Source organism: Muscardinus avellanarius, assembly GCF_963383645.1.
Source record: "Muscardinus avellanarius genome assembly, chromosome: 12".
NCBI classification, from domain to species: Eukaryota; Metazoa; Chordata; class Mammalia; order Rodentia; family Gliridae; genus Muscardinus; species Muscardinus avellanarius.
In genome coordinates, this window is record NC_137798.1 from 74,529,748 (window position 1) to 74,545,076 (window position 15,329).

General features: G+C 42.4%; 1 protein-coding gene across 4 annotated transcripts; it reads left to right on the forward strand.

The window, feature by feature from the left end:
• Positions 1 to 7,310: 7,310 nt before the first annotated feature.
• SRSF5 (serine and arginine rich splicing factor 5) lies at positions 7,311 to 11,783 on the forward strand (the record flags this gene model as incomplete). Of its 4 annotated transcripts, none has more annotated exons than XM_080706875.1 (7): positions 7,311 to 7,436; positions 8,167 to 8,237; positions 8,322 to 8,420; positions 9,112 to 9,181; positions 10,414 to 10,487; positions 11,311 to 11,421; positions 11,519 to 11,783. In XM_080706875.1, 7 exons carry the CDS (start codon positions 7,311 to 7,313, stop codon positions 11,781 to 11,783), a joined length of 816 nt encoding a protein of 271 aa, XP_080563001.1. The 4 variants fall into 4 exon arrangements, with proteins under 4 accessions (XP_080563001.1, XP_080563002.1, XP_080563003.1 ...); XM_080706876.1 differs by having other exon boundaries at positions 7,311 to 7,433; XM_080706877.1 differs by having other exon boundaries at positions 7,311 to 7,433; positions 11,531 to 11,783.
• Positions 11,784 to 15,329: the final 3,546 nt, after the last annotated feature.

Here is a 15,329-nt window from a genome sequence, read left to right on the forward strand (position 1 = left end):
AAGGCTAAATAGGCTAATAAATCTAAAGCCCTGAGCACTATGCCAGGTGTAATAGCAAGATGAATGGTAGTTTTTATGAAATAGAATGAGGATTGGAAAGACGCCACTGTATTTTGCAATTAGGTTGAAGGTGAACTTTGAAAGCAATTTTAGTGGTGAGTGAGGCAGGAAGTTTAGCTGTAGGTGAATAAGAGCATGAGAAAGTAGATACCTAAAAGAGTAGAGACTAACTACGCTGTTAAGAAATGCTTAGGGGCTGGGTGTGGTGGCGCACGCTTGAAATTCCAACTTTCGGGAGGCTGAGACAGGAGGATCGTGGTTCGCGGACAACCTCAGCTACTTAGCGAGGCCCTCCGCAACTCAATGAGACCCTGTTTCAAAATAAAGAATAAAAAATTGGGCAGGGGCTGTAGCTCTGAGGTCAAATGCCTCTGGGTTTCATACCCAGACCTGCAAAAAAAAAAAAAAAAAAGAAGAAGAAGCTTAGGGAAGGAGAGTTGGGCAGCTTGAAAACTGACATAGGTTAAGAAGAGGTTAGGCTGAGCATAATCCCAGAATTCGGGAGGCTGAGACAGGAGGATTGTGGTTCCTGGACAGCCTCAGGTACTTAGTGAGGCCCTTTGCAACTCAGTGACACCCTGTTTCAAAATCAAGAATAAAAAATAGGGCTGGGAGTGTAGCTCAGAGGTAGAATGTCCCTGGGTTCCATCCCCAGTACCACAAAGAAAAAAAAAAAAAAGAAAAATAAAAAGAGGTTAGGAATAGGGCTAACTTTTAAAAATGTCTTTATTTTGTAAAAATGATGTATTACTTTTGTATTGGAAAACATAAATGAATTGCTCAGAAAAAATTTGAGAATAAAATAGAGCAAACATACTTAGAGATTGACTTAATGAGAGAATTTGGAGCGTTTACCTCTGCTTTCAACTCTTTTTCCTAGAATGAGCACGTGTGTGTGTGTGTGTGTGTGTGTGTGTGTGTGTGTGTGTGTGTGTATGTGTGTGACTGAGGATTGAGCCCAGAGGCATTCTACCTCTGAAGTAATACCCCCAGCCCTATTTTATTTTGAAGCAAGGTCTTGCCAAGTTGATGAGAATCTCATTACTTGCTGAGGCTGTCCTCAAACCTGTGATCTATTGTCTCAGCCTAAGTACTGGTATTACACAGGCCTGCACCACCATCAAAATATGTTATTTTAGAAATAAGGATTGAATACTATTTCCTTATTTATAATTTTATTATCTGACAAATAGAGTTGGGTGGAACACTACAGAGTACTTTATTTTTTGTGGTACTGGGGGTGGAACCCAGGGGCTTTCTACCTCCGGGCTATACTCCCAGACCTATTTTATATTTTATTTGGAAACAGAGTCTCACTAAGTAGCTGAGGCTGGCTTTGAACCTGTACGATCCTCCTGTCTCAGCTTCCCAAGCGCGGGGATAACAAGCGTGCGCCACCACACCCTACTACAGAGTACTTTAAACAGTTCAGGATGTTGGCAAATTTTTTTTATAAAGGGCCAGTTAGTAAACATTTTAGGCTTTGTGGGCTCTAAGGTCTCTATCATGACTATTCAGTCCTGGCATTGCAATGTGACAACAGATATAGACAAAAAGTAATAGGGCAGGAAGGGCTAAGATTCCAAAAATTTTATTTATGGATGCTGACCTTAAAATTACATGTATCACCAAATTTTCTACTTTTGATCTCTCCCCGAAAACATTTAAAAATGTAAAACCATTCTCAGACCATGTAAAAATAGGTGAGAGGCTGAATTAGGCCCACAGGCTGTACTTTAAAAATAGGTGAGAGGCTGAATTAGGCCCACAGGCTGTACTTTGCTGACTTTTGAATTAAATAAAATCAGGATTGTGACAAATGAAACACAATGGTCATGAAAGTCTCCAACAGATAGGGACAATAAACGTCAGGTTTATTTTAATTTGTGATCTCTCTGCAATCTTCTTTTCCTTTGCTAAAGATTTCTATTTCCTTGGATGTCTTTGGAAAAGGATGGCAAACCATTTTGTCGAAACATTAATATAGGAACAGGATGATCTGGAAAAAGTGCTCATGTAAACCCAAATCTATAAATATTGAATTTTTTCTGTGCTAGGCATTTCTGGAATGATGAATAACATATTTTCAAGTCAGCGGTGACAGAATTAAGGGGGTATAAAGCAGAACATTGTGAGATCACAGAAGGAGGGAAGTAATTCTACTCCTGGAAGATGACTGTATGTTTATTGAAGAAATTGGTAAGAAACAGCCTGGCAAAGAGAAATGACATTATATGGTCATCATGAAAAAGATAAATATTTTATTTTATTTTATTTTGGTGGCACTGGGGGTGGAACCCAGGGGATTTCTACCTCCAGGCTATACTCCCAGACCTATTTTATACTTTACTTGGAAACAGGGTCTCACTAAGTTGCTGAGAGCCTCACTAAGTAGCTGAGGCTGGCTTCGAACCCGTGCGATCCTCCTGTCTCAGCCTCCCAAGCGCGGGGATTACAAGTGTGAGCCACCACGCCCGGCTAAAGACAAATATTTTATTTTATTTTATTATTATTATTTTTTTTGGTGGTACTGGGGGTGGAACCCAGAGGCTTTCTACCTCCGGGGTATACTCCCAGACCTATTTTATATTTTATTTGGAAACAGGGTCTCACTAAGTTGCTGAGAGCCTCACTAAGTAGCTGAGGCTGGCTTCGAACCCGTGCGATCCTCCTGTCTCAGACTCCCAAGCGCGGGGATTACAAGTGTGAGCCACCACGCCCGGCTTAAAGACAAATATTTTAGAAGATACTTATTTTAAAATATTGTTAACATGGATAATATTACTACTACTATGGAAAAATCATTCTGTGGATCTCACAAACTTTAAGAGTTAATAAATCAAGAAAAAGAGGTTGTAAATAAATTAGTCTCAAAGAAAATTCCACCACCATGGGCTGAAGATAGCAACTTTTTCCAGGTTGTATAGCACCACCTTTCTTGTTTCCTGTCCTCAGAAAATACCTTCCAGATTACTTTCTCTGATTGCATTGAAAATAACAGAGTGAGTAAAATCACAAGCAGTTGATTCTACAGTCAACACAAAATATAGGAAATAATTGAAAGATTAATTTCTTCATATCTTTATGCAGAAACCATACAAATGTAATTAAATAAAAATGAGTTTGGGACAGCTTATGTATTATAAAATGCTAATGTTAGTCGGGCGTGGTGGTGGATGCTTGCAATCCCAGCATTTGGGAGGCTGAGACAGGAGGATCCCAGTTTATGGACAGCCTCAGCTACTTAGTGAAGTCTTCTGTAACTTAGTGAGACCCTGTTTGAAAACAAAGGATAAAAAACTGGGCTTGGGGTGTAGCTTAGAATGCCCCTGGGTTCTATCCCCAGTACTGCAAAAACAAAAAAACAAACAAAAACAGCTAATGTTTAAGAGGACAACATCTAAATATATGTTTTTTTTCTCTTAATATAATACACTTAATATAATAAAGACAATCTTTTTTTTTTTTTTTTTTTTTTTTGGTGGTACTGGGGGTGGAACCCAGAGGCTTTCTACCTCCGGGCTATACTACCAGACCTTTTTTATATTTTATTTGGAAACAGGGTCTCACTAAGTTGCTGAAAGCCTCACTACGTAGCTGAGATTGGCCTCGAACCCGTGGGATCCTCCTGTCTCAGCCTCCCAAACGCGGGGATTACAAGCATGCGCCACCATGCCCTGCAAAGACAATCTTTTTTAAATCGACCCTTAACTCCTCACACCATAGAACTAACTAAAATTTTGCTGTGTACCCACTACAGCTTTTTTGATTTGCATATATAACCGTGTGAACCGACTAGGACACCCCATACAAACTGTTTTAGCTTCTAAAGGCCACTTGTGTTAGAGAATAGGTTAGTGGCTCTCCTTTATCTCTATGTAATTTGAGTTGCAAGCATGCAACTCTAGATTCCAGGTAGTTCTAAAAAAAAAAAAAAAAAAGGATGCCTTGGGTTCCACCTAAAAGCATTACAGAAATGTAACCTTATCACCGTCATCCTTGTTATGACAAAGTTTTTAGGCTTACCAACCTTACTGGGGACATGCTGGAGTTAAAGATATGGGTGGCTGTTTCATACCCAAAACAAACAACAACAACAACAAATCCTACAACATTCTGTTTCTGAAGAACTGCAGACTTTCACGTGTTACATTACAGAAACCAGAACTGGGAGGATTAACCAAATACCACTGGGTTTAAAAGTAGCTTGAAACCTCTTCTATCTAGCTCATTCCCAGAGTGGTAGAAAGACAGAAATCTTCCTTCAGCCTTCAAGATGGTTTTCTAACTGCAACCCTAATTCCAATGCTTCAACAAGCAAAAACTTTCCATTAAAACAAAACAAAACAAAACAACAACAACAAAAAAGGCAGGCATGGTGGTGCATGCCTGCATTCCCAGTATTTGGGAGGCTAAGACAGAAGGATCACAGGTAGAGGACAGTCTCAGCAAGGAGTTGGAATCTCATCAACTTAGCCAGGCTCTGTTTCAAAATTAAAACAAAACTGGGCTGAGGGTGTAACTCAGAGGTAGAATGGCCCTGGGTTCAATCTCCAGTGCCAAAAAATAAAATAAATATTAAAAAAAAAGCAGCAACAGGAACTGAGACTGAGGATGTGGCTCAGTGGTAGATCATTCACCTGCAATGCATAAGGCTCTAGGTTCAATTCTCAGCAATGCAAAAAGAGACGAAAAAAAATTCAGTTCCTTAGACTCAGTGCAACTAAGTCATCTGTCTGTGGCACAGTAGAAAGGAACTCATAGGAGCATCCTTTGACTTGAATACAACCTTAAATTGCAGGTAGCATGGGGGCTGAGAGAAAGCCAGGTGATTTTGCAAAACCTGAGTTTTTTTTTTTTTTTTTTTTTCCTTCCTTCCAATAATCTTCTGGCTAGCTAAGAAAAACTTTAGGTTCAGCCGGGCGTGGTGGCGCATGCTTGTAATCCCAGCATTCAGGAGGCTGAGACCTGGAGGATCGCGGTTCGCGGACAGCCTCAGCTACTTAGTGAGGCCCTCTGCAACTCAGTGAGACCTGGTTTCAAAATAAAGAATAAAAAATAGGGCAGGGGCTTTAGCTCAGAGGTTGAATGCCCCTGGGTTCCATCCCCAGGCCCGCAAAAAAAACAAAACAAAACAAAAAAAAACCAAAAACAACAAAAAAAACCACTTTAGGTTCAAAAGGGGCTGTCAGTCGTGCTTGGTGGCAGATGCTTGTAAGAGGCTGAGACAGGAGGATCTCTGGTTCACGGCCAGCCTCAACTACTTAGTGAGACCTTCTGCAACTTAGTTAAGACCCTGTTTCAAAATAAGGAATGAAAATAGCGCTGAGGATATAGCTCGGAGGTAGAATGCCCCTAGGTTTCATCCCCAACACCCTCCAAAAGAGGGGGTCTCTCATTTGTCAGGGCTTTTTTTTTTTTTTTTTCTGGTACTGGTGATTGAACCCAGTGGCATTTCAACTCCAAGATACACTCCTAGCCCTATCTTTTTCTTTATTTTATTTTATTTTGCGGGCCTGGGGATGGAACCCAAGAGCATTCTACCTTCAAACTACACACCCAGCCCTAGTTTTTCTTTTGAAACAGGGTCTAAGTAGCTGAGGCTGGCTGCGAACCGCGATCCTTCTGTCTCAGCCTTCCAAGAACTGGGATTACCAGCGTGCGCCACCACGCCCGGCGTAGGGTCTCTTTATTTATTTTTATTTTTTTAGTGGTTCTGGGGTCCGTGGAACCCAGAGGCTTTCTACCTCCGGGCTATACTCCCAGACCTTTTTTTAAAAATATATATTTTATTTGGAAACAGGGTCTCACTAAGTTGCTGAAAGCCTCACCAAGTAGCTGAGGCTGGCTTCGAACCCATGCGATCCTCCTGTCTCAGCCTCCCAAGTGTGGGGATTACAAGCGTGCGCCACCACGCCCGGCGTAGGGTCCCTTTAAATTTTATTTATTTTCTTTTCTTTTAGAGGAGGATGAGGAAGCCAACTCCGCGGTCAGGAGACGCAGAGGGGCCGCGCCCTCGCCCGTGCCCCGCGGCCCCGCCCACCGAGGGTGGCTCTCGGGGTCACGGCCAGGCGGCTTCCGTCCCGCGGGAACTTCCGTCCCGGGACCCAATGGGCGGACTCCCGAGTTCCGGGGGCGGCCCCGGAAGTGACGCCAGACGCGCCTTCCATTTTGTGAAACGCCAGAGCTGCTAAGTGCGTCAGTTGTCGAGAGACGTAGCCGAGTTGAGTCCTGGTCTGCGGGGAGGTAGCCGGCTCCGTCGCAGGCTACGGACCTCTCTGGGTCTCAGTCGCCAAAGCTCCTGTCCGGTAGGTGAGTGGCTCGCTTTGAGGGCAAGGCTTCTCGGATCGAGGCTTCTCCATGGCCGGTCAGGTCGCGAGTGGCCGGGGCTGCGCTCTTTGCGGAGGACGGCGTCTAATGAGCGCAGTTGATTGAGGTGGGCGCTGGGGCACGTCTCCCTTTGGGTGTTGTTTGAGGGGCACTGCAGGTGGAAGGGCGGTCATGGTGGTGGTCGTTGGCACCGAGGGAACGCGCGCCCCTCCCTGCTGCTGCCGGGTCTCATTACCGGCCCCCTCCAGCGGTGGCCCGGGGGGGTTGTGGGGCTTCCCGAGGGCTCCGGCGGGGCCGGGAGGGCGTCCCGTGGGCGGGCACCGGGACTCGGGCCCGGCGGGGCCGGGGGAGGGGAGCGGGCGGCGAGCTTGGCACGCGCGTCGTTCCCCCGCCGCTGACTCCGCGGCTGCCATTTTGTGGCCGCCGAGCCCCCCCCCCACGCCGCCGAGTGCGCAGGCGCGGCCGCGGCGCCGCGAGATCCCGGCTTCCAGCCGCTGTGACGCCTGGCGGGGCGGCGACGCGCGCGGGGCGGGCGGCCATTGGACGGGCCCGGCGAGGGGCGGGGCCGGCTCCGCCCGGCCTTCTCGGCCTTTCCTAACTGCGGCAGATGGGAGGGGGCCGGGAGCCGCGGACGGCTGCGGCTGCGCAGTGGGGAAGGTGGCAGTGGGCGTTGCGGTGGCTGCGGTCGGCGACCCGGGGAAGGGAGGGGCTCGTGGTGTCGGGAGCCGAGTTTCCATTTCCGACGACAGCCCTGACGGGACCGAGTGTAGTTAGAGGCCATACTGGCGTTGTCGTGTAGAATATCGGGTAAACGTTTTTATGCTATTTCACGTGTTGGATCTCTTGATCAGGTGTTCTCGGTGCCATTCATTGGTATTGTCTTGATTGAATTATTTCATGACAGGAAGTAGCCGGACATCATGAGTGGCTGTCGGGTGTTCATCGGGAGGCTAAATCCAGCTGCGAGGGAGAAGGACGTGGAGAGATTCTTCAAGGGTTATGGACGGATCCGAGATATTGATCTGAAAAGAGGTTTTGGGTTTGTGGTAAGTGTTTAGAACTGGGTGCAGCATCTTCATCCGTGAAGCAATGAATAAAGCTTTGTTTTTAACCTGAGTTCAGGTAGAATGTTTTCAGGAAATGTTGCACACAGATTAGGCAGTGAGTCTATTAAGAATGAAAATAATATAATACTTGCTTAGCAGTACCCATCCCCCAGTTATTTCCTTTTTTTTTTTGGCGGAACTGGCGATTGAACACAGGTTTGTTCTATCTCCAAGCTACACTCTCAGCCCAATTTTTTATTTCTAAAACGCTGAGCAAGTTGCAGAGGGCCTCACAAAGTACCTGAGACTGGCAGTGAACTTGAGATTCTCTTGTCTCCCAAGTACTGGGATTGCAAGTGTTTGCCACTACTCCCAGCTTTCCATTTATTTCTTGATTAGGCTTATCTATAGTAGTGTGAGGATATTTCTTTTCCCCTCCTTTCCCACCTTTTTTTATTTTTTTGGTACCAAAGATAGAACCCAGGGGCATTCTACCTCTGTGCCATTCCCAGTCCAATTTTTTATTTTGAAGCAGGGTCTCATTAAGTTGCAGAGGGCTTCAGAAGTTGCTGAAGCTGGCTGCAAACCTGCGATCCTCCTGTCTCAGCCTCCCAAGTACTAGGATTGTAAGCATGGGCCACTGGCTTCTGCCCTACATTTTTAGTGGTCTTGATTATGTTGTAAAGTGAACATTTAAAGCCCCATTAAGAGTCTTACTCTTATATTTTAGGAATTTGAGGATCCCAGGGATGCAGATGATGCTGTATATGAGCTTGATGGAAAAGAACTTTGTAGTGAAAGGTAAGACTTTTTTCCTAAGATCAGTGTATCTGTGTGTAACTTAAATATATAATGGAGATTTTTTTTCCCTCCCCTTTTCTATAGGGTTACTATTGAACATGCTAGGGCTCGATCTCGAGGTGGAAGAGGTAGAGGACGCTATTCTGACCGTTTTAGTAGTCGCAGACCTCGAAATGATAGACGGTATGTGGTTGGTAAATGGTTGAATTCTCATTACTGTAGGGCAATGTTGAGGTTCAGGAACCATTAAGAGAATTATTTTGGGACAGTGTAAATTATTTCTAGTTCATGTTAAAGTGCTTTCTTGATGCGAAATGAAGCATATAGAATAACAAACTCGAGCACGCTTGTAATCCCAGTACTTTGGAGGCTGAGACAGGAGGATAGCATAGGTACAAAGCCAGCCTCTGCTACTTAGGCTATCAGCAACATAATGAGATCTGATCTTTCCAAATAAAATATAAAATATAGGCCTGCGGGTGTAGCCCTGAGGTAGAAAGCCCCTGGGTTCCATTCTCCAGTACTACAAAAGAAAAGAATAACAAAAACTTGGCTGGGCGTGGTGGCAGACACTTAAAATCCCAGCATTTGGGAGGATGAGACTGGAGTATTGTGAGTTCTCAACAGCCTCAGCTACTTGGTGAGGTCTTCTGCAACTTAGTGAGACTTTGTTTCAAAACAGAGTAAAAGATAGAATGCTCCTCAGTTCCATCCTCAGTACTGCAAAAGAAAAAAAAAAGGATACTCTTGATTAAAGTCATTTGAATGACTTGGTGTTTGATTGCTTAAACTTGTCCATAGTTGAGCATAGGAAATGCACGTCAGTACATAACACTGCATTTCTTCTATTGTAAATACTCATTTTCTTCTTTAGAAATGCTCCACCTGTAAGAACAGAAAATCGGCTAATAGTTGAGAATTTATCATCAAGAGTCAGCTGGCAGGTTTGTTGACATACAGTTTTGAGTTACTTTAATGTGTGGCTTTTTTTTAACTTAATGGGTAGTTAATTTTTGATTATATTTAATTAAAAGTAGTTTTAATTTTAATTAAATTAATGGAATTAATTGAATTGTAATTTTAAATTTTAATTAACTGTAACTGGGGGAATATTTCAAATTTTAATATTAGTGATCAAATGTAAATGTTTTGAGGATATTTTCTTGTTTTTTAAAATCAATTTTAACCAAATATTAAACCCTTTATTTGCCAGCCTATCTGTGTCGTTGGCCTTATGACGAGGAGTGCCTGTGGGTTATCCTAATCGTTGTCTTGGTCACTCTTGGTTGGGCCTGGTTGACTTTGCCAGTCAGCTCCTACAGTGATCAGTTGGCCACCTCTAGATCTGTGTTTGCCGGTCTAGACGTAATCGGTGCACTTACTGAAGTGCCATATTGCAGCGATCCCAGAGCGTTGGTTACGTGATCTGATCCCTAAGTTGAGAGCTGTCTCCTGTAACGCTTCCGAATAAGAGGTCCTGGTCGAAAAGAGTTGAAAGATACGAAATTAGGTGGTCGTTGGAATCCTGATCGCAGTAAAGTGGTCCTTGGTAACTGCACAAGATTAGAACGTGTCTGCATCCGCCAGTAGTCTGCTAATAGGGAGGGCTGTGCGATTAAAGGCTTCCATCGACTGGGTAGTATCCTTCAAGTGGGTGGCGAAGAGCCAGTCGGGCATATGTCATGAAGGTTTCTCCGACCGATTAATGGTTTGCTGCTTGACTAGCCTAGGGAAATATTAATAAAGGTAAAGTAAACTTTTTTAATGACATATGGGGCACAAAATAACTGGTGTCTTGTAAATGTTCTGTTATTTAAATATAAAACTACTACTTTAGTCTTTACTTTAAAAATATGTACTGTTTCTTTTTTTTGTTTTGTTTTGTTTTGTTTTTGTTTGTTTTTTTCCTTTCGTACTGAGCTCAGTATAGACTAATACTACTTTAATGTTAAATCTGAATTTCCTCTAGCATTTTGCTTAAAAGCAATATGCTGTTTTCTTATTTCGTGCCCTGACTTACTTAATTTTTGAATTCTGATAGAATACAAGTGTGGTATATACCATGTTTGTACTTTATCTAACAACTTCTCTTTCAGTAGTCTTGTTTTTTATACCATGTGGTTGTTTGTGTGTCACCTTTCCTCTTCTTTGCTTAACAAAATTATCTTGTGTTAAGGATCTCAAAGATTTCATGAGACAAGCTGGGGAAGTAACCTTTGCGGATGCGCATCGACCTAAATTAAATGAAGGGTGAGTCTGTTGGAGTTTTCGAGAGCCTTTTGAAATATCCTGAGAGTTTTACTTTGTACCTGTTTGAAGGCTTGAGTAATTCATACATGCATGATTAGGGTGGCTCTCCATCAGGGACAGTTTTCTCTTCAGGTTAAAATTTGACCTAGTTCTGGAGACAATTTTGGTTGTCAAAACTTGTTGAGGGTGCTACTGCATCTAGTTGGTAAAGAGGCTTGGTGTGCTGCTAAACATGCTACAATACACAGAACTTCCCCCCAAAATTAATTACTTATTTTGAAATACTGGCAATAAAGCCGAGTGTGGTAGGATGCTGAGACAGGAGGATCACAGATTTGAGCCCAGCCTCAGCTTCTTAGGCCCTCTGCAACTTAGGCTTATTTAAAGAATAAAAAATAGGGCTGGGGCTGTATCTCAGAGGTAGAATGCCCCTGGGTTAAATCTGTAGTTCCCCCACCCCAAAAAATATTGGCAGGAAAAGTCAGCAGTGCTAAAATTTTGCTATGCCCTTTGTCTATCAGTCAGAAGTATGATTTCAAGATGGATGTGATATGGAACACGCTTGTGCAGACAGCACAGCCTCAGCTACTTAGACTTTTTGCAACTCAGACCCTGTTTTAAAATAAAGAATAAAAAGTAGGGCTGGGGTGTACTCAAAGGTAGAACGTCCTGGGTTCCATCAGTACTGCCAAGGGGAAAAAACTTGATTTAATGTAGTAATAGTAAAATGAGCAGAGCAACCACCACTTACAGGTTGCTCTACATAGTGTACAAGACTGGGATATGTATATGCTTAAAAATGGCTTTTTTCCCCCATTTTTAGGGTGGTTGAGTTTGCCTCTTATGGTGACTTAAAGAATGCTATTGAAAAACTTTCTGGAAAGGAAATAAATGGGAGAAAAATCAAATTAATTGAAGGAAGCAAAAGGCACAGGTATATTTTTGTTTTTTTGGCATCAGAGGTTTTATTTAATGGATTTGTGGGGTATATCACATAGGCTGATCTGTTTCCGTCCTACCTTTTTAATCAGGTCAAGAAGCAGATCTCGATCTAGGAGCAGGAGTTCCTCTAGGTCACGTAGCCGATCTCGATCCCGTAGTCGCAAGTCTTACAGCCGGTCAAGAAGCAGGAGCCGGAGCAGGAGCAAATCTCGTTCTGTTAGTAGGTCTCCCGTGCCTGAGAAGAGCCAGAAACGTGGTTCTTCAAGTAGATCTAAGTCTCCAGCATCTGTGGATCGCCAGAGGTCCCGGTCCCGGTCTCGGTCCCGGTCCAGATCAGTTGACAGTGGCAATTAAACTGTAAATAACTTGCCCTGGGGGCCTTTTTTAAAAACAAAAATTCCCAAACCATACTTGCTAAAAATTCTGGTAAGTATGTGCTTTTCTGAGGGGGTGGGGTTTGGAGGGGGGTGGGTTGGGCTGGATATCTTTGTAGATGTGGACCACCAAGGGATTGTTGAAAACTAATTGTATTAAATGTCTTTTGATAAGCCTTCTGCTCACATTTTTGTGAATGTCTGAAGTATATAGTTTGTGTATATTGACAGAGCTCTTTTATAACTAAAGCAAATTTAATTTTTTGTACTAGAAAAATTGAACGTTTTAGTTCCTGGTTATTCAATTGTTAATTCAGAATTAGTTTAATGTCTCAATTAAACTAATAATAGCTTTGGACACTTAAAAGAGCTCTAAATTTGCTTGTACATAAAGGCTTAAATTTGAGTTTTTCTTGTTAGGGTCAAGGGTTTCCTCCCATCCACCCATTATCAGCTGCAGAACAGACCCACTAAAGCAGCTGTTTGTTATTGATAATAAAATATTACAAAACTGCTTTTTTTGTCTGTTTGTTTAAAGGAGTTCTATTTAGTTTATTTTCTGTGTACAATATGCTTAAAACGCCTAACACATTTAGAATCCTGAAATAGTTTGTCATCTTTTTAAATAGTATTTTTGACGTTTTCAGATTTTAGAAGGGCTGAGAAGTAAATGAGCTCTTAGAGTAATGACAGCTAGGGATTTGACCGTAACCTGTGTCTCTTGTTTTTCTGTACTTTTACTTTGTCATCTGACTTTATTGTATTGACCTCAGGTTACTGACAGAGTCCTGAGGATGAACAGTATTTAGAAAGCAAACTATAAAGTCTAATGGCTGCCTTCATTGATGGTTGTAAATACAGTTTGGATGGTCAGTGAACATCATGAAAGCCTATTTTTTTAAAACATTTACTTTGAAACAGTAAGTTGCAGAGGATCTCACTTAGTAGTTGAAGCTGGTCTCGAACCTGTGATCTTCCTGTCTCAGCCTCCCAAGTACTGGGATTACAAGTGTGCGCCAGCCATGCCCAGCCTAGCTTTATGGATTTCAAATACTACCTTTAAGTTTTTTCTAGATAAATGTTTGGGAACACAGAATAACATCTACTTAAAGTGGGTTTTTTGGTGGTCTTGGAATCAAACGTGGGACCATTGAATTTGGCTAAATTGCTGGGTTTGGCCTTGAATGTGAGATCTTCCTGTCTCAGTCTACTGGTGTTAGAGGTGGCCACCACTAGTGTAAGTACTTATATTTATTTACTGAGTTATCAGAACTGTAAATACCACTTCATATTACTTGAAGAAGTTCAGGGACATTTCAAAGGATAAGTAAGTGGTGATTGTTAGAGTCCAAAAAGTCGGTTCTAGGAACCCCAGAACTATGTATTAGCAAAGTTTAATACTTTTGTAAATGGCTCCATGCGTACCTCCAAGACTAGCACTTGGACCATGATATAATGCTAGTCCTTTAAGTGGATTGAATTTAGAGTAATCTTTGTCGTATATGTGTTTATTTACTTTAAGTAACTGAGTCATATAAATCTGTGGTGGAACCTAGGATTTTGTAATCTGTGAAGGTTGTATGAATCAATCTGAAGTTACCAAATTTTTCTCCTTGAGCTCTTGAGATTTACTCAGAGCAGTATGGTAGTAAGTGATTTGACATTTTACCAGTGAACTTTATTCCTGTCCCCTCACCCTTAAAATTAGTAACAGGCTTAACTACTTTCAATCTGCCTAAGTGTGACTGAATACATCCTTTGAAGAGGCAGAGGTAAATGAGTTAATGGTTCGAAAGGGAATTGGTCGAGTTTAAAAGCTTGAATTTTCACGACTTGAACAGATAAGCAAATAAAGATAGGTAAAAGCTGAGCCTGGTGTCACATGCTTGTAATCCCAGTACTTGGAGGCTGAGACGGGAAGATCACAGGTTTGATGCCGGCCTCAGCAGCTTTGTGAAACCTTTTTTAAAAATAAAACCTGATTTTGGTAGAGCTCAGTTAGAATGCCCCTGGGTTCAATTCCAGGTTATCCCCACACACATACAACAAAGATATAATGTAAAGACATCTAAGTTGGCTTTTGTTTTGATGTTTGGGAGTATTTGTTAGTCCTGCACATTTGCCAAACTGCCTTAAAATTTTTGGTTTCAGTTGATAATAATGTGTGACACAAGTAGACAGCCATATGTAAGTCTTTGACGCTTGTTTACCTGTGGGTTACAGGTAAAATGTTAGAGAAAATTTGAAACTTTTTGTGGTACTGGGGATGGAACCCCGGGGCATTTTAACCTTTGAGCTACACCTTAAGCCCTATTTTGATTTTTGAAACAGTCTTACTAGGTTGATGGAAGTCTCACTACTTGTTGAGGTATCATCAAACTTGTGATCCTTCTGTCTTTTAGCCTTCTAAGTACTGAGATGACAGGGGAGTGCCACCATGCCTGGCTTGAAACTTAAATTCTATTTTTTTTTTTTTTTTGAATCGGGTAACCACTCTTGGCAGTAGTTCACAGTACCTTCTGAGTGTTTTGAGATAGGGAAATGGGAAATGAAATACTCTGTTTCTTGGCTTTTGTGTACAATTTCTCCTAGTTACTAGTATTCATGAAAAATCTTTTACTATGGTTGTGAGTAGCTTTTTTCTTTGTGGTACTGGGGATTGAGCCAGGGTCATTCTGCCTGTGAGCCATACTCCAAGGCCTTTTTGTTTTGCTAGATTGCTGAGTCTTTCTAGGTTGCTTAGACTATCCTCGAATTTCTGGTCCTCGTATCTCAGCCTCCCAAGTATTGGGATTATAGGTATGTGCTACTGGGGCCAAGTGAGTAGCTCTTCCCCCATCTCCCCCAAGTACTGGGGATGGAACCCAGGGGCATTCTACCTCCAAGCTACACCCCCAGCCCTATTTTATCTTCTTTATTTTGAAGCAGGGTCTCACTGAGTTGCAAAGGGCTTCGTTAAGTAGTAGCTGAGGCTGGCCTTGAGCCACGATCCTCCTGTCTCAGCCTCTCAAATGCTAGGATTACAAGTGTGCACTACCATACCCAGTCTTGTGAGTCACTATTTTGAGTTTGCTTCTGTGTAATTTGCTTTGGCACTTGATCATGTCTACTTATGTGGACTTGGTGTCACATCTGATGTCAAAGGAAAGGAACTTATTTTAGAACATTTATGGTCTATTAATGCTACACTACTCGAGCATTTATTTTGTTTTGGTCTCAACTTGCAGTGGTATTGAGGTATTTTGTTAGTGGATAAAACATCCATTTATTCAGAAGTTTTTATGTGCTTATCAGACTTCTAAAGCTCTAGAGGCAAAAGGCAGATTTGACTTTCTTGCTGCCTTAAAAGAGTATATAGTCACTAAACATGTCTTTCCTTTTTTTATTTTATGTTTTGTGGTACTGGGGATTGAACCCAGAGGCGTACCATTTTGAGCTACACCCCCAGCCTATTTTATTTTTATTTTGAAACAGGGCCTTGCTAGGTTAGTGAAGAGTCTCACTACTTGCTGAGGCTGTTCTTGAG